At 38.0% G+C, this 21,124-nt stretch overlaps 1 protein-coding gene across 5 annotated transcripts in view; it reads right to left on the bottom strand.

Moving 5' to 3' along the window:
* The window catches only part of ANKRD55 (ankyrin repeat domain 55), a 46,544-nt gene that overhangs the window by 10,688 nt on the left and 14,732 nt on the right, over positions 1–21,124 (bottom strand). For 4 of the 5 annotated variants that reach the window (XM_021534321.2, XM_021534323.2, XM_077790038.1 and 1 more), the window contains 5 exons: positions 20,959–21,019; positions 17,214–17,342; positions 4,473–4,657; positions 2,644–2,811; positions 213–877 (listed from right to left, as the gene is read on the bottom strand). In XM_021534321.2, the coding sequence (XP_021389996.1) occupies positions 213–877; positions 2,644–2,811; positions 4,473–4,657; positions 17,214–17,342; positions 20,959–21,019 (1,208 nt within the window). The remainder of the gene's footprint in view (positions 1–212; positions 878–2,643; positions 2,812–4,472; positions 4,658–17,213; positions 17,343–20,958; positions 21,020–21,124) is intronic. The other variant, XM_021534322.2, reaches the window with a different exon arrangement.

The following is a 21,124-nucleotide window of genomic DNA, read 5'->3' as shown; positions in this document are numbered from 1 at the left end:
TTTGCTAGCTCATCAGACCTACTTAAATCTCCTATTTCTGCTATTTCTCTTCAGCTTTCAACTGATGTCCCAACCAAATGCTACCTGTGATGGCCACATAAAGGAGAAACGGAAAAAAAATAGAAATGTAATTGGTCTCTACCTTTTTCTGACTCACCCTGTCACATCAGTAGATATAATAGGATTTAGGATATGGAAAAGGAAAAAATTACCTGATGGAGAACTGGGAAGTGAGGGAAGGCAGGGAGGGCACAAAAGCACATGGTGAGATCTATCAGAGCTTAAGCCATTCATCAATTTGTCTGAAGAAGTCCTAGTACAGATTTTGTAAGAGAGCCTTTGGTTAGAGTCTGTGTTCCAGGGATCCTCCAGCAAAGCCTGGCAGCTGTCTGTGCTGTCCAGCAAGTTGTGCTCACTCCTGCTCTTTCGAGATTTGGGTGGCACATGGTGGGTACTGGAGCTGGAGTAGAAGCATGACATTTTGCTCTGGGAAGTAGTTAGGAAGGAATTGCCTGCAGTGACTGGGGGGAAGCTCTGGTTGGTGATGGGTGGGAGTCCCTGACATACTGATTGCTTCTTTTCTGCTATGAGGTACTTAGAGTCTGTGCTCTTTCTTTTAAAGTCAGGTGTGGTCTTACACTCATCTGGAATGTCTTTACAATTTTTATTCATAATGCAATCAAAACGGGTGACAATATCATCTACTTCTGAGGTCTCTTCTCCAGGATCTTGATCTCTGCTTCTCTCCTTCTGATTGGTTTTCTGGTCATCTTTCTTCTTTTTGCAAGAGAAGATCTGGTTCAGCATACTGAATCGTCCTTCTTTCTTTGTAAGTCTGTTGTTCTGGAAGTGAAACTGCTGAACTGACTCAGATCTACTGGAAATACAAAATAAAATGTGATGTCAATATTACCAAACAATGAGAAAATACCAACTGTGTTACTCCATTAAAGAAGCAATATTCTGTCCAGATACCTCTGCATGGGTGGTTCAAGAAAATTAGGATCCCAAATTTGTAATTAACAGACTGAAAATGATACTATGTTAATTCACTCTTTCTGACAGGTGAATTGCCTTACAAGCATCTTAATGTAACTTAGCATAGCCATCTGGGAAAGAAACCCCTCCATTTTTCTGCCTTCAGCATCTTTTTAATCAGGTTGTCTTTGTATTATATCATATTTGGAAAAAGGTATTTCTGGTCATTGCAAGCACTGTAAAAGAAGCCTCTAGTTCACCATTCCTACTGTCCCTTTCCCTTTTCCTTTTTCCTCTTTCCCGTTTGCCCTTTCGCTTGCCTTGCTTGTGCTAAAGAGGTCCAGCACAGTTTCAGATCGATCAAGATAATTACCTATACTGGTGTTGCCTTTTCCAAACTAGAAATGAAACTCAAGATCATTTTAGTATGGGAGTTAATATAAAAGTGGATCTTTATTGAAGACATTCAGGGCGGTTATGGAAAGATGTCCACAAAAGCCTACCTCCACAAGGGTGAGTACATTTTTATAGGTTTTAGGAAATTAGCATAATTGATCAAAAGCACAAGTTAGGAGGACAAATGGTGATGCAATTCCCGTCCAGGTCAAGCACCTTCTCTGGATCCCCTCCCTTGGTACTAGTTGTCCTTTGTCCATGAGAATGTATCTTGCAGAGTTGTTCTCAGTCTTGGTTCTCAGGAAGAACCCAGACAGCATGGTGCTTTGTCTCCCTTGGGACTTGGAGCTCTGGAATTTGTTTTATCTTTTTGCCTAGGGAAAGGCTTTGGAAAATTACTGGGACAATAGACTACAGAAGTACAAATATATGTGCAAAGAACAAAGAGAACATATAAAAGAGAAAAAGGCAAAACTGAAAACGGTATCAGTATTGATGTAGTGGTTTTGAGATGTAATTTTGTTTATTCTCTGATCTTCTCTAATAGACAGAGTGTGGGAGAAAGGGGAGAGGTAATATTACCTGTGTCTCATATAATACTAACTTCTGACTGGAAAGGAGGAGAAAGCACAAAGAAATGGGGAGATAAATGTAAGCGCATACTTGAAGTAGAAGAATGGAAACTAATTAGATAACAGCTGCTGAAAAAGGAAAAATAAAAAGAAAGGAAGATTGTAACCAATAAGTCTTTTGTTCTACTTTTTAACAGACAAGAACTCAGAATTAAAAAAACATATCAAGGCAGAGAAGAACACTAGGATAATACTACGAAACTCTTACTCTGAGGATGAAAACTTGATATTTATTTTATTTTCTGTCAAAGCTGCTTTTGTGTTCAGTGTATCTGTCTGTCTGATTACATGTGCACACAGTGCACAGAGATTTCTAAGAAGTGGAAGTTACATGTATCTGATGGCTGAAATTATTCTATTATACAAATTTTATATATGAAGGTGACTGAGCACGAATTATACACACATCTTCTTCACAGCTCTCTGCTGCTTGGTAGAGTAGTATTCAACCTCAGTGAAGAGTCTCTGTAAAAAGAACTGATTGTAGAGTTTCAACATTGATGGAAAATGATACAATATTGCCTATGAATCAAGGAAACACACTGAGGGCTCAAAACTTTCAGTAGCATTCAAAAAGCAATAAATTTGTTTTGTAGTCTGCGGCAACACATTAGGAAGATGTGAACTTTACTTTTACCTGCTCTCCTGAGTCAGCAGCTTGATGCATGCCGTGTGCCCACAGTAAATTGCGTATGCCAGAGGAGTGTTTTCATTGATGTCTCGAGGGCTGCTGTCTATCCCCAGTTCTAGCAGTGTCTGCACACAGTCAGCTTGCCCTGCTGCTGCAGCCCAGTGCAGTGGAGTCCTACAGGAAAGGCGGAGTATCATTGAAATAGATGAACAGATTTACAATCAAAGCTATTAATGACACAGTGAGGTGTGCATAAGATATACTACTTGCCCAGATTCCTAATATACATTTTAAGAAATTCTCCAGCCAACTTATTCCACACTGTTGTAGCTGCATTTATTTAGCTGCAGATAAAGTAGAATATGGGTTGCAGAATGCCTATAACTTATATAGCAGCACCTCTTCCACAGATGGAATTGTAGAGTAGGAGAAGTGCCTGAAGTATTCAGAGCAGAATTTAAAAAAAAACCTTCACAGTATTCACTGCATAGGGACAAACTCTTCTCATCTTTACACCAACCATAATTAGCCATGATTGGCAGAGGACTTTCCGTGAGGTAGTAAGAGAAGCCTCTCCCAGATGAATGACAAGGACTGAACACATCTACCAGACTGCCACTTTGCAGTTTCTGAGTTCTATGATAGGCACAGACCAGAGCACATATAATTGTTTTGAATCTCTGCAGGAGAATCAAACTGATACTGTTCTTGGCATAAAGTTTGCATCTTGTATTTGGAAACGTTTGTCCAGTTTCCAAATTGCTCTTGGGAAAAATCTAAAAGCACAGACAACACCACAAAAGGGTTTAAGAATAGAAAAATAAAATTGACATTTTTTTTCTATTAGTTTTCAGTCTCAGTGATTTCAGAGTGGGTGCAATCAGAAACACAACAGAATAAAAATCTTATAGATGTGCTTGTAGCAAAAAGTTTACCTTTTCCCTCTCCAAGTATAATATATTCTGAGCACGTGGAAATATCTGAGCACGTGGAATAGGTGACCATGTCTTAATGAACTTTGAAATCTTGGCAATCTCTTCTCTTTGCTCTTCTTTCCATAGAAACACAACCTGGTCAACTACATTTTAATGATGTTTAGAAACTGCTCCAGAACCCTGTTCATTTTATTTCTGTTCCATTTTATTGCACTTTTCCATGAAGAATGGTATTATTTTAAGTACCGAAAGGCCTGAGCCAAGAAAATGTTGGCTTTTGCTTCACTGAGCAGAATAATCAATACGAACAGTCAGCTGGTTCTCTTTGCATTAAATAAATTTATGAGCAAAGTTCCAAGGAAGGTACTTGTGGGGTGAAAAAGAGGAAAGATGAATCTTCTGTACTTATGAAATAGAGATTTAATCACAGAAGAAATCACAGGTGTTTCCAGAATGGAAGGTGAGAGTCCTCTGGTCCTATATGAGTATGGTATTTTCATCTTAAATACAACAAGAGAACACTGCCATTTATTAAATACAAATAACAGCAGGATCCTGGCTTCAAGTTGTAGGATCCTGTTGTATTGTTTTAAAAGAATGTTCACTTTTGATTGAAAGAGACTTAGGTGAGTCATGGCATAAGTTCTTACACAAATAATCTTCTCCTTTTCTAGCACAAACAGAAAGCTACATTTCATTCTTTCTAGTCAGTTATCATACTAAGTACAATACATGTGAGCTGAATGGGTTTGCAGTGTTACTGAGCAAGCACAGCTCTCTGTGGACTGCAGGGCATTACTCAGCCATGGCCTGTGAAACAGGAAACATGATTACATAATAAACAGAGCTGGTCTCAGGTTATTAGAAAGGAAGCAGCAATTTCAGAGTTTCCATGGTTACCTGTCATCCACATCAAGAGCCTGCAGGTTGCACTTTGGGACTTTAGCCAGCTCACTGATGATATCACTGTAGCCTGCAGCAGCAGCAATATGCATGCATGTTTTGCCATTCTCATCATCATAATTTATTATTGATGGTCCCTGCCAGTGGTCCAGAATTATGGAACACAGAATCCTGTTGCCACTCTGCAAGGAAGTTAAGAAAAGGAAAGTTTTACAATGGAGCTCACACCAGACTGCATCTTCTCTGCTAGAGAATGTTAAATACAGTAATTCTTCAGGTATTCTACAGGTATTCAGTAATTCTACAGGTATTCTTCTGTGTGCATACCAGAATCTCCATATATGAAAGCCAAATCTTCCAATCTCCAGCTGAGGACTGTGCTTACTTTATGAATTTTCTAAAACACTCTGAACACTGGAAAAATAAATAATGAACTATTGCAAATATCTCCAAGTTGTAGAGTGTAAATTGCTTAATGCAAAATTACTTGTGGTTTTTTGCTGCTTTGCTAAGCCAGAGTCCAGAAACAAAAGCATATATTTTCCAATAGAAATTTAGATCTAAAAAGAACCTCATAAAATCAACCCATATCTATAAGTCTGTCTGGGTACACTTAAAAAAGTAATGTCAAATATTTGTTCAAGTGCTTGAAAACTTTCTTAGCTAGTTTCCTCCAGTATCTGGTGTCTTAATAGAAAGCTGACATTGTCCTCTAACCTGCAAATGAAATGGAACATTTTATATCCTACCTTAGTGGAAACAGAGCAAAAGAATGAATTACTTTTTTATAACAACAGAAACACAAGGTAGCAAAGGTCCTTCTATATCATCAAATTCAATTCCTGCAATCACTTGAAGCTATGTTACATCATCACTGTCATAAACTTTGTCCACTAAAGGCAATTAGGTCCTCTTTGTTCCATTATTCTCAAAGGAAGACAGTTCAATAACTTAGTTTTTATGATTTGTATCTCTAAATGCTATTCATACTCAGGGCCGATTATATTCTTTTGTTTCTGTTCCAGCATTATTATTTAAATTAAATACTCCTTTCCTCTTACTGGTACTTGTTCTTCATATGTATTTATAGTCAATCATCACGTCTCTTTTGAATTGTTCTCTTGCTGCTCTAACCAATCATGGTCTTTTAAGGGTTTTTTTGAAAAAAATATGCTTTCTGTTTCTCTCATTAACCTAGTAACCCATTTCCTCTTGTGTTTTAGTTGTGTTTCTTTGAAGAGGGATGATTAAAATTGTACTAGTCATACAAAGATGTTTTTGCCAGATGTTATGCAGTGACACTGCTCTTCCTTATTTGTGTTAGAAATACTTCTTTTGGTATGTCATAGAACAGCATTTGCCTCATTCACAGCTGTGTCCCATTTGAGGCTCCTAGTCATTTTGGAATGACCCTTTACACCTCAGTACTTCCTCAGTTTTTTTCCAAGCATAGAGTTTTTAGTTTTGGGGAGAACCTTCTGTTACTAGCACCAAAGTGCCTGACTTATACATTTTATCCTATTGAATTTTGTCCCATTTGCACTGCTCAAGATTTAAAGGTGATCTATATTCCTGTATATCCCCATTCCTTCCTGTTATTGTCTTTCACTTTTTTATTATTGGTAGATTTTATCAGAAAGCTCCAGTATTATGTGTTAGGTTATGATGACAATATTAAACAAGAGTAATATCAAGTCTTATCGCTGAAAATAATTTCATTCCAGCCTCTATTCAACATTTAATCATACTCTTGTTTTCTGGATTTTAAGGCAAAATTTCTTTTGCTTCTCTGTACTTTTGTATCTTATTTTGTAAGATAGCTACTTATTCTAAATATATCTTTTAAAGATGGGTAGACATCCATTATCTCATGCCTCTACTATACACTTTTCGTCTCTGCTCTTGAGATTCAGCTTCCTGCCATATTTTGCACCATTGAGAGAATACATTCCATGTCCCTGGAATATTCTGATCTCACAGCTACTCAGTCCAGCTGAGAATTCCCTTAGTTTACCAAAACATATCCCTCTGAAATCAGGAATTTTGTTTTACATGTACTTTGCTTACTTTAGAGTCTAATCTTGATCATGTAATTCAAGCTTATTTTCTGTGACTAGCATTTTGTAACATCCTAATGAACCATGTTCAAATTGTTACTAAGTTATAGTTGTCTGAATATCTAATGAAAAGAGGAGTGTTGATCCTCGTGTTCATAAATACTGAGGTCCTATGAATAACTGTTGTTTTTATTGTTCAGTCCTTATGCCAGATACCAATATCCTCTATACTAGTATAATTCCCAGTTACATATTTTCATCATTAGCATCAGGGAAACCCCTAATCACATTCAGGGCTAACTAAATCTAGAAGTCTATTACATACTTCTAGTACTTCCACAATAAATATCTATCTGTTATCATCCTTCTCTAAGTCAGTTTTGATACAAAAAATGATTTACATTCGTACCTTACTACTTTTGTACTCATGTTCTAGTGACTCTACTATTCCTCTAGTTTTACACTATCTTGCTAAGTCCAAATTTCACACCCTGAAGCTGCAGTTTCAGTCCCTCCATGTTCTTGCACAATTCCCAGCATTCACAGAAGAAATTTCCCACTATTCTTACTGGCCTTTTTTACTTTTACAGACTGTTCTGTCTCCCACCAATCTTCTGCTTTCTAGACTAAACAAATAATTTCAACCTCCCTGTGCAGGTCACTTTTCCAACCCACTTATCATATTTGGTGCTTTTGGCCTGTTTCCAGTTTGTCTGCAGTTTTTTTTAACCATGGCATTCCAAACAACACAATTATGCAGCAGTGACTTCTCTCCTGACTTTGAAAATTACTTCCTGTAGCCCACATTTACCATTCTTCTTGTTAATATGTCCCAGAATGATGATTGTTTGATTTATATCAACACCATAACTTAAACTGCTTCTCACTTTTGTAATCTGCTAGTCTATTACTCTTAATTTTGCACAAAAATCTTTAATTTTTTCACAGTTCTGTATACAGTGTTATTTTATTAACTTCAGTTAACTCTACAATTTCTCAAAATACTTCTGAATTTCATCCTCACCCATGAAGTACCTGATGTTCCTGTAATTTGATTTTCACTGTAGGTTAGATGTGTGTTCTGTATTTCAATACCTCATTATGGAATTCCACAAATGAAAACATTCTTATGATACATTCCTGGTTAGACAGACTATGACATATCCATCTCCAAAGATTATTTGAACTGTCTTGAATGTGGCTGATAGAGAACATGTGATGTGTGATACAAGTCTCGTTGATTTTGATGGCATCACTCCTTCTTCTTCCCCTGTGGGACATCTTGGAAATAATTCTGTGTCTATTATAGCAGGTTGTGCTTATAAAGATTGTGCTATTGATGTTATTCAATGTGATTAAACTTGCATGTACTGCTCAAATGAAAAAGGAACAAAGAATTAGACTTTTAATGACCACTGTATTTGCCACATGCTTAGCAAGGCTTCTATGCCATGTAATGAACTTTATCTTGCAACTTTTCCATAATTTTTGTGTTTTATTAAATGGGATTAACTGATTAATTGACACTCAAACATACCTCACAGCTTCTTATCTGAGGAAGCAGTAATTGCTTTGAAGATGGCTATGAGAACTGTCTTATTTCAGCCATTCAAAGAAATTGTTACTTCCATTTTCTAAGTAATCAAAGAGTATTTCCTAATATTTTAACCTTCTGCTGTACGAGATTTCTTCTTTCTTTGTGACTGCTCAGTGAGTTTATGTGGAAGAAAAGTAAACAGTGGTTACAGTTCTCTCTTCTTAGGAATGCCTTCTTATCTTTAAATTCCTCTTGGCACTTCTAAACTTCACTCAAAATTCTCCTAAAATGCTTACAATGCCCTTATTCTTAGATTGATAGCTTTGAGCTGTGGTCACCAAAAATGCAGTGCTCCTGTAGTAAATTTACCACACTACTTTTGTTAGACCAGGATGTTCTCTGGTAAATTTACCACAGGAAAACTATGTGTTTTTGTAACCTTACTGTATGCATCACTAATTTTCATCTTCCCTTTTTGTATTCAAATTCTTTACAGCAGAGGTTCAAATGTTCTCAGAGATTATCAGTCATTTTTGCTATGTGTTTCTAAATAGTTTTGCAGGACTTCTCCCCACCCCTCCCCTGCCCCTTCCCCAGGTTTTGTTATGCTTTTGTCCCATCTCACACTTTTATCTGCTTCCACCCATTATTGGTTTTCCTCACTGAAATTTTCTTCCTTAGATGCCTTATCTCAATTAAACATACTTGTTCTAGGGTGACTTTATTTGTCCCATACCAGGATATTTATGAAGAAGAAATGTCCTAAAGCCTAGATCCATGAGCCCCCTATATGAAAAACTGTTCTTTATGCAAATTTTTGTCTGAGATTTCCATAATCTCTAGACAGTGGCAGACAGCCAAATCATTAACAGATATCTTGCTCTGACACTTGATTACACCTCTGGTTTCTATAAACTGGTTAATGAAAGTCAGACTTCTGAGAGTTGGGTCTCTCAGTGCTTTCCAAATAAGAAAATAATTATGCAAAAAGTATCTATCTAAATCAAGTACCATTGATTAGAGAATCCTGAACCTCTGGGACACTTTTCTAGTTTTGGCACTTCTTTCAGCTATGTCTACTCAATTTATCCTCATTGTTACTGCAGCCATGTTTCTTATACTTCAGCTCTTTCTATGTCCAACTCATAAGCATAACAATAATTTTACTTAGAAAATTTCTTGTCACTTACATAATATTTTACCATAATATTGCATTTTATTCTGCCAGGTCCTCAGTCATAAACATTGAGATGTTTGTTTTTTGTTCATACTGCACTGTATAGACAGCTGTTTTTTCCCCCTCTTCAGAATATTCTAGTAAACTAGATAATGGGGTGTCATATGAAGGAGTCATATGAAAGAAGTCTGCTAAGCCTTCTATCAGTAATGGTGGGACAGGTAGAGGAACAAGCTATAGATTACTTAACTGGTCTCATGAAACCCAGATAAAATACTTTAAAAATATTTTTCTTCCAAGTAAATGCCTCTGGAGATTGTATGGTTAGGTTATATTAGTTTTTCTGTATTTCCTGTCTGCTTGTATTAGCATGCAGTTTAAAGCTTTCCTATATCTATTGCCATCTTTGCCAGGTGGAAAATCATCACTACAAGTTCTTGATGTTGGTTCTTATCATTAGCATTGAATTTTTGGTCTGCCTGTGTTTTCCTCTTTTTCATTCTGTCATTTTTTGATTCTTCAATTATGAACCCAAAGCCCTGAGATTTTAAACATTCTTTCTACAGCAACAAACAAAAAATATCACCATTGCACTACTCTGGGAGGCACCTCACTTTTATAAAAAAAGCAAAATTAATTACATTTACAAAAGTACTTCCAGCTTCCTCCTGGAAACCATCTATGTGCACCACTGGATACTGTTTGAATTTTATGTTAGAGAAGCCAAGCCCTTTTGTCTTTCCTCTTATCCTTCAAAACAGATCACACAGAATACTTTAATCTGAAATTAATTGTAACACCAGCAGGACCATTGGAAAATAAACCAGCCAAATGAAATAAAAATCTTCTTCTCCTGTGCTGAAATAAAGAAACATGAGCCATTTAAAGTATTTTTTGATCAACCCATAGCAAAAGTCGAACAAATAACTTTTCTGTGGACTTTTTTCTTTATAAGTCCAGGTGAAACTATTGTGTTGGTAAATACATATTTCCCTTCCAATAACACTTTAACCTTTTTCCTTATTCTGAAATTAGTATTTACCAAAAGCAAAAGCCATTTCACATTATTTTCCACGTGGATCTCTTGACTGGATCTTGAAAAGTCTTATCTTTAACTCAAGGCTATTCTGGCAGAAACTGTATCTTTAGTTACAGCTATACTGGCAAAACTCAACTATTCTTCCAATACATTCTTTTCCCTTATGTGATTAATTTCACTGAAGTGCCATTTTCCTCATATTCACATGCAGAGCACTGGAGCAGTGCATCACATCATTACTTGCACTGTAATACAATTTAGAACTTTGTCCTAGAATCAGAGCAAGACAAATATTTCATCAGCTGTGAGGATAAGTCAGGTTGGAATCAGATATTAAGACAGAAAAACATATGCCTATCTTGTGGTAGGTGCAGTGTCTGCTTTTTAAGAATGAAGAATGCCAGACTCAAAAAATAGAGGCATAATGTTGCTTCTAGTCTGCAGCAAACAGTGCAGTGGGAAGTGTCCTTATATTGGACTCTTTGGCTCAGTGAAGAGTTCTGCACACATTGATGTTTTCTGCCATGTATCAAGGACTTCCAGCACCTCCCACTTCTGCACCCAAGACTAGACAAAGCTAAGGGATGGAAACACCTTCACTCTCCCTTGACTGCCGTCATTTCCTGACTGCAAGATGGCTGAACTTGGCAGTGGAGAAGTAAGCAAAATTCAGAGCACCCTGTGGTTTCTCTACCCTGAGAGGACACAGAAAACTGGTCTCTGTGATGAGGAAAGAAGCAAGTCATAATACCATCTTCATCTTTCCTCCTGCCAAGGGAAACTGTGACAGAAATTCCCTGAATGGAGCCCAGGCACTTCACAGTGTGTGCTTCTGATGGCAAACCAACACAAATCAACAACTCCTCCTCTGCGGCCACTGTAGATATGTTGGTGAGACTCAGCTCACAGAGAATCTCATTCATCTTCTCCTAACCCAAGTGCTGCAGCTTTACGCACCCACTGAGACAGCATCTCTGCAGAGTCAGAGTGACCCAGCTTGGTTTTGTGGTACTGTGGGAAAGAGAATGTGTTGTTGTACAGGAAAGTTTGTCCTGTGGTCCACAAAGCATTGCTGCCTCTGGTACAGCTAGGGCACATATTATTAAAGTATTTCTTAAAGTATTTTTCCTTTTAGCATCTTTAATGTGTGTTGGAAAAAGGTACCAAATGACAAAGGCAGTCATGGAGGCATAATTCTGGCTATAATATGTCCCTGCCTCTCTAACCCTCTCTTTGCTCAAACAAAACACTGCATGAAAACCTAGCCAAGTCTCTCTGAGAATTTATTTTCCCTTGGAGTCTAAGTGCATATGATTTACTTTGTACATGACTATGACTATGACTAAAATCACTTGGCAACTTTCCCCTGCTATTGCATTGTTGTAAGGACTGATTTCTCCAAATGAGCTGTTTACATGCTTTGGAAAATAGGTAATTTTTAAAATCTGCAAAAGAATAAGGATTTATTCTATCAGGGAAATGGAAGCATTTGTCTTCAAGTACCTTTTGTCAGGCATAGGAGATCAGGATATGTATAGATATGCAAGAAGTGTGTTGCATTACTCAATAAGTGTGTACATTACTCATATTCTGGCATTCACTCTGGAGTTACACGTAGACTGTGTGCTGGGAAGAGGTCTGGCAATTATTTTGTACTTACCTACACGATTTGCCCAAGACAAATTCCTGCTAAGCTCAGTGGAAATTCTGCAATTGATTACCTCAGACATTTGATTGACGTGAACAATTACATTGTCTCTGGCATGTTCACACTTAAGGGCTTACTTTTTAACAGTTTATTATTTCAGTAAACATTTTTCTGATGATCTGGCTGTACTGGTGAGTTCTTATATGAATACTGCAAGTTTGCAGATGATACAAAATTGGGAGGTTGACAACCTCCAGGGCAGGGAGATCCTACAAAAAGACCTCGATTAATTAGAGAGATAGGCAATCATGAACCATTCAGAGTTCAACAAAGGGAAGTGCTGAATTCTGCACCTGGGATGGGGCAGCCCTGGATGTACAGACAGACAGTGCAATGAGAGGCTGGACAGCAGTGCCATGGAAAGGGCCCTGGGGTTCAGGTCCATGGCAAGTTAAACATGGGCCAGCAGTGCCCTGGCAGCCAGGAGGGCCAAGGGTGACCTGGGAGCATCAGGGACAGCACTGACAGCTGGGCAAGGGAGGGGATTGATTGTCCTGCTCTGGTCTGCACTGGGGCAGCCTCACCTCGAGTGCTGGGGCACTTTTGGGTGCTACACCATAATCAAGTTATTAAACTATTATCCAAAGGAGGATAAAAAATGAAGATGGTGAATGGACTGCAAGGAAGCCATATAAGGAGCAGCTCAGGTCACCCGGTCTGTTCAGCCTGCACTTACAACTTCCTTATGAGGGAAAGAGGAAGGGCAGACAGGCTTCTCTTATCTGTGGTGACCAGTGATATGACCCAAGGAAATGGGGTCATATGGGGAGGTTTACGTTGGATATCAGGAAAAGTTTCTTCACCCAGCAAGTTTCTGGGTACTGAAAGAGCTCCCCAGGGATGTGGTTACTGGAACAGCTCCCCAGGGAAGTGGTCACAGCACGAAGTCAGACAGAATTCAAGAATAGTTTGGACAATGCTCTCAGGCACAGGTCTGACTCTTGGAGTGACCTGTGCAGGGCCAGGAGTTGGAATCAATGATCCTTGTGAGTCTCTTCCAACTTATTCTGTGGCAACTTAAAGTGAAGAAATAGGCTGCAGCTATATAAAAAATGAAGCAGCACCTAGGAACATCCTTCATCACTGGAATTTCATTGTCTGTACTAAATAATTCCTAAAATCCTCCCTGGCATGGTTTAGGCCTGGGTCAATTAATACTTTCCCTACCAGCTCCTGGAGCTAATATAGGTGCCAGATCATTCCCAGTAGGTGGTCTGTGTATGACAGCCTGTTTGGAGAAGAGAGTATAGCAGTAGGGACACAGGTTGTGCCATGAAAGTTTGCCTCAGGACCAGAGCCAAGACTCAAGTACATTTAATTCACTGTTGCAGACAGTGTCACAAATATTTAGGGCACTTTATGGAACAAGCTTCTGCTGGTATTAAAGCAAGTTTATTTCTTACTCAAAACTATTTGCAAATTCTCTTCCATCTTGTTTTGCAACTTGACAGCTCACTCTGTAGATCCCTGCTGCTATGTAATGTTCCAGTTGTACCATCGCTGGAATGACAATATTTACATAAGGAAGTGATTTTAAAAGTGTATATTTAAAAAATGAAAATTTAATATATTTTTTACTTGTTTATTAACAATCAAAGTTGTCTTTAAACCTTAGTAACATAAAAAAGGAAATCACTATTCTTCCTTTCAAGCCACCTTTCAAAAACTGCATTACACAAGGAGAAATGAAGGGCAACGTTGAAGGGAAAGAAATCTGCCTGAAACCAACTAGACAGTGAACTATGTCCAGCAAATGCACCTTTTCTGGTCAGTCCAACAACAGACATATCTGGAGTAGAGAAACACTCACTGGGTTTTAAGATGTCTTTGGAAGTCTCTCTGAATTCTTCCACTGTATGTAGCCCACATGAAAAAATGGGGTGTTGGGCAGAGAGAAGGAGAGAAGTGATCCCTTGGGAGAGATTCTGAGCCACCACTGACTCCTCTGGCCCCTTCCTCTGCTCTGGCTGGATAGCCAGCTGTGTTCTTGAGATGTCCTGCAGCAACAGAGACATTCTTTCCTAGAGATCCAGGCATTTAAGTGTGCTTTCAACTTCCAACCAGTTACAGAGAAACTGCAATGCTCGGTCAGCCAAACACAAATTAATACTTACTTATGCATTTCTTTTACAGTGTGTTTTACATATATAGGTATTTCACCCTCTTCTCTGGAAACAGAAGAATGAAATAACTGCATTGTTGCTATGGAACAAATAGGCTGGCTTCTAAGTTTTAAAAAATTTGCACTCCAAATCACCCTATTAAAAAATCATAAGCATATATCCCCATGGCAGAATATTATTTTTAACAGCTTCTTTCTAGTTCCATTCTTTTTTATTCCTACAGGTTTCTAGTTCTTCACTTAAAAAAAAAAAATCTGTGGTTTTTTTTTTTGTTTTTTTTTTTTTTTTTTTTTTTTTGTTTATCCTTTAGTGGAAAGCTGATATTTTCACATAATCATATGACTTTGGGAGCCAGAAACTTTGAGAATGAGACAAAGAAAATTCTGGTAAAAATGATGACAACAGGCAAGGCAATGTAGCAAGATTCCAAATCTTCCCAGGCTGTTTCCAAGGTATTACTAATACTGTTATAGTATAGAACTGTGTAACATGATAGTGCATGCTGTATGGTATATATTATATTTTACCAGGATTTCAGCAATACCATTATGGAGAATTGTTAGAATGGCTTTACCCTTTGTCCCTGTAACAATTAACAGTTTTGTATTTCAAAGGTGTGTTTCCTTTTCACTACAGTAATTAATGCTGGCTGGAGTGAAAGGAGAGAAATACCTCCTGAGACAAGTTTAATAGGCCTGTCTGCACCAGCACGTAGAAATACTGCAGTGTAAAAAATGTAGCATGAGATACTCTCACACCAAACAGTAATGATCAGTGTTTTTGACACTGATATATTTGTACTTAAGATGTGAACTTGAATGACAGGAAATTAGAGCTTCTCAAAGAGCAGACCCTGGTGTGGGTACGGTCTGTCTGGTTACATGGATGAGATTGATCATCCCATGATGCCTGATGGAAGACAAAGCCACAAACATGCAGTCTTTGAAGGAGTCAGCACAGAACAATGATTTCATATGAAATATGCCCCATGCCCATGAATTTGGGCTTGAATGGTGGGTAATGATTTTCATATGGTCCTACTGTGTTTCAGCCCAGTGTGAACAAACTGCCTCTTTCCTGCAACTTCTGAAACAAGTTTCTGTGCAGTGTCTGATCTTCCCCTCACTGCATTAAAAAAAAAGAAATTAAACACAGGGCCCTAGTCAGCCAAAAATAACCCCTGCAGCTGTACTGCCTGAGCTCTGTGAGTCTCTTGTTCTCTGAAGATATTTATACAATTCTTAAAGGGAAAATATCTCGTTTCCAGCAGTCACAGAGAAGGCTATTAGACAGAACGATGATCCCATCCAGCAGAGCTGTTGTTCTGTTCTCTGTACAGCAGAGAAAGTTGTGCCTATCCACAATATCCATATCTCCTGGGCCTAAATGGGCAGCCGAGAACACTGGATGCAAGTTTTTGATTTCTTGGCCAAGAGTTTTCTTATTTGCTTAAGAGAAATGTGAACAGATCTATTTCATGCTCTGGTATTTCAAATGACACTTTTAGACCTAGAATGTGGAGAAGCATGTGCATGGAAGAGGCAATTTGTAAGGTTTCATGGCAGAAATCTCACTATAAGGGAAAAAGGTGTGTGTGTGTGTTATTCTGTACACTTCCTCTTGATTTCCAGGAGCAGCTTAAAGGAAAAGAGGGCATTTGTGACTTCCTTCCACCTGAGGCCAAGTGGGTTTTGTGCTGTTTCCAATTCCCCATTTCTCAAGACTTTTTCTGCACATTTGTTACAGAAGGGTGGAGGTGAGAGTTAACAGTGGAATTAAATAATGAAATATACAAAATACAGAATCAAGGAAAGCTTAAAGAAGGAGGGGAACTCTGAAGGTTATAAAGTGGATTCACTTTTGTTTTTCTGTTTGTCAGACAGTTTGTCCCCAGAGCTATGATATAGACCACTGGCTATCATGAAGGAGTTTGCAAGAGATTCAGATGTTTCCCACTGGAAGCAACCAGATGTGGAATAAGCATGGTAAAAATGCACAACAGGTAATTGAGTAGATACCTTTAATCTCCTAAGGAAAATATCAAGTCCAATTTAAGACTGATTAGGATTAAAGAACAACAAAACTTTAGAAATAATACCAGTTGCAGAGGTCAAAATATACCTCTACTTCAGAAAAAAAAAGTTAGGCCTATTATATGTTAATTATATTTGGGAGGTCGTGGTTGAAGAAAACAGGTTATTTGTTCAGATGTCCTTACGCCATAACAAATATTGTATATAGCAGTTCAGAATTTCAAATTCCCTTGTTGACACTTCTTTCAAGAAGAGCAAACTTAGACCAAAAGATGAGGTGGCAAATATTTGGTAATTGTATAAAGACTTTGCTGGATTTTTGTGTGAATTCTATTTTGGCTTACCTGTTGTACAAGTATTTTGAACATAGATACTGGAACTGCTATGATAAGAGAGGATGTGAAAACATACAATTTCATCTGGGAAGTTTTCTGCAGTAAACTTGGAAAACCAGTAAATTATTCTGTATTTTATATAATTTACTAACACAATTACATAATACAGTTTTCAATGTCTTATTATACCTGTATGGTTTGTTTCTCTAGTGATGGCCTGAGTATTTGACAATGTTCTTTTGCATAAGAGATAGAAACATAAAGCTCAACAGGAAATGTGTTTAGCTCCATGTCTTCTCCAGTCTCCAGAGAAGTAGGGTCTCAATGCTTCAGATAATTATTTTATAGCTGTAGCTCGTTAAATTTGTTTTGACTTGTGTTTATGATATTTTATTCCAAGGGCCTTTGGCTAGTAAGCTGCTAGTTTCTGCAACCCTGATTTAGTGAAAAAAAAAAAAAAATAGGCAGAAGTTCAGCATGAAGCAAACACTGAGATAAACAAAAACCTTGGGCAAGAGGGCTAAGCCTTTATTAAGTATGTACTGGTCTCCAAAGAAGATACTAGGTCCTTGATCTATACCCACAGGCAAAATGCTGGGGTTTAGTGGGTATTTTTAGCATCCACTTTCCATGCTCCACAACCCAAACTACTTCCTTAGAAGTACTTAGGACACCACAATATTCAAGTCAGTTTAACAAACATCCCACTGGGGCCATGTTGTGGCTCACCTGTACTGCCCAGTGCAGAGCTGTTTTGAAGTCCTTGTCCACCAGAGTCAGGTCTGCTCCCTTGTGCAGCAGAGTCTGGGTGTGCTGGGGTCTGTTGTGAAATGCAGCCCAGTGGAGTGAAGTCATTCCCTGCAAGCCACAAACCCAGAGGGCAAATCATTGTCACTCACAGGAGCACCCTTCAAGTCTATGTAGATAAGCTAGACAGCCCTGAAAACACCCAGGGTGGACAAATTCTTCCCTCTCCACCTTGATTTGAAATAGTAGTAGCTTCTGAATTAGTGGAGTCACAAGGGCAAACCAAGCAATTAACTTATTGGAATTATTACAGAAAATGGATACAAATGCTTCCTCCATATGTGCCTATAGCCTGTTATAAATAACATGTGGTCAGGGCCATGATGGCTGGGGGGACAGTTCCTCAGTACTCAGCCTGAATCCTGCAAGAAAAGCCTGGTTTAGACTGGTGCTTTGGCCATTACACAGCAGAAATCCCACATTTCTGTGCTTGGTCTTATCTTTGATCCAAAATATTTTTATTACAAGCTATTACTGCAGCTGGCACTAGTCATCAAGCTAAAGAACTGACAGAGTGATGCCCATAAAAAAGTCCCAATATAAACATTTTATATTTACTCTTCAGAGATAAAACAAAGTAACTGATAAGGTATTCAGCTGCATTTTCATTCCATCTTTGCTACATCCAGTCAGTCTTAATAGGTCAGAGAATTCATGGACTATATTTGTACCTTCAGCATTGTTACACTCACATGTATTCTACTCTATATCCGTAATAATTAAGATTTTCTGTAAAAATTGACTAATTTATTATTCCTGTAACAAATTGCTGGTTTTCAGGTGTGGTAACATTTTCCTTCGAGCAGGTGTTGTTTTCTCTCTTACAGAAAAACATGCATTTCAAGGGTCTTCTTGCCTGATTTCCAAAAGGATAAAAGCATAAAAGCATTAAAAAAAAAAAAAAAAAAAAAAGGTTGTGTGGGAAAGCAATTAAAATTTGAATTAGAACCCCAATAAAGCCAGTTGGTAACAACCCAGGTGAAGTATGAGCTATATTGATGCAGACAGCTTATCAGTGCATTAAAGTGGAAGCTGTTTGCAGTGATTTTCTGACTAAAAGCCTGAACGCATTAGCATTAATTTCTCTCACTCATCACATATCTTCTAAGACTTTTAAGTTCCCATGTGGCTTAAGTATGGGTGATAACAAAACAGAGCAGTTGAATGAGAGCAGTTTTGGTTTTGCTTAGGGTTTGTAAAGGTTAATTGTGGGGGTTTCTGTTTTGTAAAATGAAAACTGAGGTTAAACTCTTGCACCAACTGAAAATTAATGGGAGCTCTTCCATTTATGTCAGTAGACACGACGGACGTAATACTTTTGATGGACACACATTATCTATGAGGTGTCAGTGAAGTGATTTCCAGCTTGAAAATTAGTACTTGTCACTGGTCCTGGTGAGCATGAAAATCACCAAAGAAGGAGAAACTACAGTGTACCAGTGTATCAACTTTCTGTCATCCTCTCTGTGTGTTGATATGGCCAAAAAAAATCCTTGAAAAATCAACTTTCTCTCTGTTTCTACTGTGGAAGCCAGCAGAATCAGCTGTAACATAAGAGTGTAAAACTGTGGATGGTTTTCAAAAATCTCTATAGTATGACAAAACTCAGAGAAATCAGGAGCAGATGCTTAGTGCCAAAATATAAGAAACAAGGCTTGACAATATACTGCTACCTAATATTTAAACAGATTAAAGACTTCATATGACATCCAGCCCTCTAACGGGTAATGATACATTTTCTAAAAAAGTGTTTATTTTCATTTTTTTTGAAACTATTGCCCAATAATTTTTGTAGAAGTCCCCATATTTTTATATGCAAAGACCAGACCAATTAATAACAATTATCTTTTCATTTCCATGCCATTTATTATACCATAGGTTTATATCATCCCTCTGATGTAGTTGCCAAGCTGAAGTCCTGTTACAGTTAGTTTGCTCTAGTTAGCCTGCCCACATAAGGAAGATGCTCTGTAACTATTATCATCTTTGTAGTCCTTTTTCTGTTACTTTTCTTGTATATCTTTCTTTCAGTGTACTCTTGTAGCCATGTGGCTGTACAAAGGATTCAAACAGAGCTTCCTGTTTTCTTCTCCATTTCCTTTCTAATACTTTGTACCTTTTGTATGTCCTTTCACAGTGTGCAGCTGTGCAAAGAGCATTGAGCTGTTTGTCACAGCAGCTCACTCATGTGCGCTTTATGCAGCAGGCAGTGGCTGCCCACACCATTTCTGTTTTGTCCTACCACCCTGGAGTGGCACCTGTAGGTAAACAGACTGCTGTTCTTGAGTGGAAACATGAGAGTGGTATCAGAACTGCCAAAGCTGAAGGTCTAGCAGAAAACAATCTTAGAGGTGAGACAGACAAACAATTGCACATTCATAAAAATAAGGAGCAGTACCAGACATAAAGGACAAACCCAATAAATGGCTGTGAGAAATACAGTGTGACTTGTTTTGCTCAGATTCAAGGCTTTTACAGAGAATGTTTCTTCACATTGTCACACAGGCTTCACTAATAAACCCACAGAAAAACATGGTTGTGGAAGCTATGAAACCTCCAGATGTATTTTATATTCTATGTGTTCATGCATTCATCAGGGTGATTTTCTCAAGCATCAAATGGGAAAACTGAAGTGTTCTACTTATGCCAAGAGAACAGCTCTGTTAGCTGTAATGATTCATGAGGATCCACATTATTCAGAAAAATGAGTATTCAGGGCTTAGTACTGACACTTGAACAAATATATTGTCAGTGCCAAATGACAATGAGATGGTCTAAAAGTTCCAAATGGCATGTGGCAGTGCATTACAGCAAAATATTATGGCTTGAAATGATCCACCATTCTATGCAATTCATTAGTAACATAGTTCTACATCAAGACAATGCATATGCCTGGTTTAGTGTCTGAGCAGAGTCTGCAAACCTTTCCATGGGTAAGAAAGAGGAAAAATATACAGCCCTCTGGCCATTCTGACACTGTAAAAAAGAGACATATCCTTGAGTAACTCTTAAAATGAACAGAAACATATAAAAAGACATTCAGAATCTCTCGTGTCTTTGCTTATCTATTTGGAGAAAAAAATGTGGGAAGTTATCTCTTTCCTATGTACAATATATATACATACAGGACACAGTGCCACATGGAAGACATTAGCACAATTTTTTGTGTTTCCATGACTGTTCTGTGTAATGCCAGCTCTCTGGTATTTTTTCAGAGAACAGGAGTTGAATGGTGGGATCAAGGAATCACTGAATCATAGAATGGCTTGGGTTGGAAGGGATCTTAAATCTGGTCCCAACCTGCCTGCCATGGGCAGAGACATCTTCCATTAAACCAAGTTGCTCAGAGCTCCATCCAGCCTGGCCTTGAACACTTATGATTGTGAAAGGTGAAGATTTGGTCCAGTGTCTAACTTCAGAAGAATCAAGGGCAATTCTTGTCTTGACAAATAATTTAAGAGACATATTCAAGGTACCTCATAGCTGGCTCAACAGAGAGCTTTATTAACCTACAGGTGCATAGTATACAGAAGGCAAAATGAGTTGAGAAATATGCAGAGTTTAGCACAAGCATTATAGAAATTTTTGACTTAGCCTTATTGTAAAATTGAACAGCTTCTATGCCTCCAGTGCTAGGGACTGTGACTTGTAGCACAAGCTCACTCACCTCATTGTCCTGATGATTAATTTCACTAAGATTTGACTGCTGCAGAAGCAAGCTCAGAAGCCTGTGGAAGCAATGATATAATCAGTGTGCTGAACTCCTGACTAAATTTGAAAAACCAAGTTTTTTAAAAACAAAAGTGCAATTTCATGAAAAAAAATATTAATGA

The sequence above is a fragment of the Lonchura striata genome, chromosome Z, assembly GCF_046129695.1.
Source record: "Lonchura striata isolate bLonStr1 chromosome Z, bLonStr1.mat, whole genome shotgun sequence".
NCBI classification, from domain to species: Eukaryota; Metazoa; Chordata; class Aves; order Passeriformes; family Estrildidae; genus Lonchura; species Lonchura striata.
The sequence above is the reverse complement of the archived record's forward strand: the minus strand, read 5'-3'. Positions and strand labels throughout refer to the sequence as shown.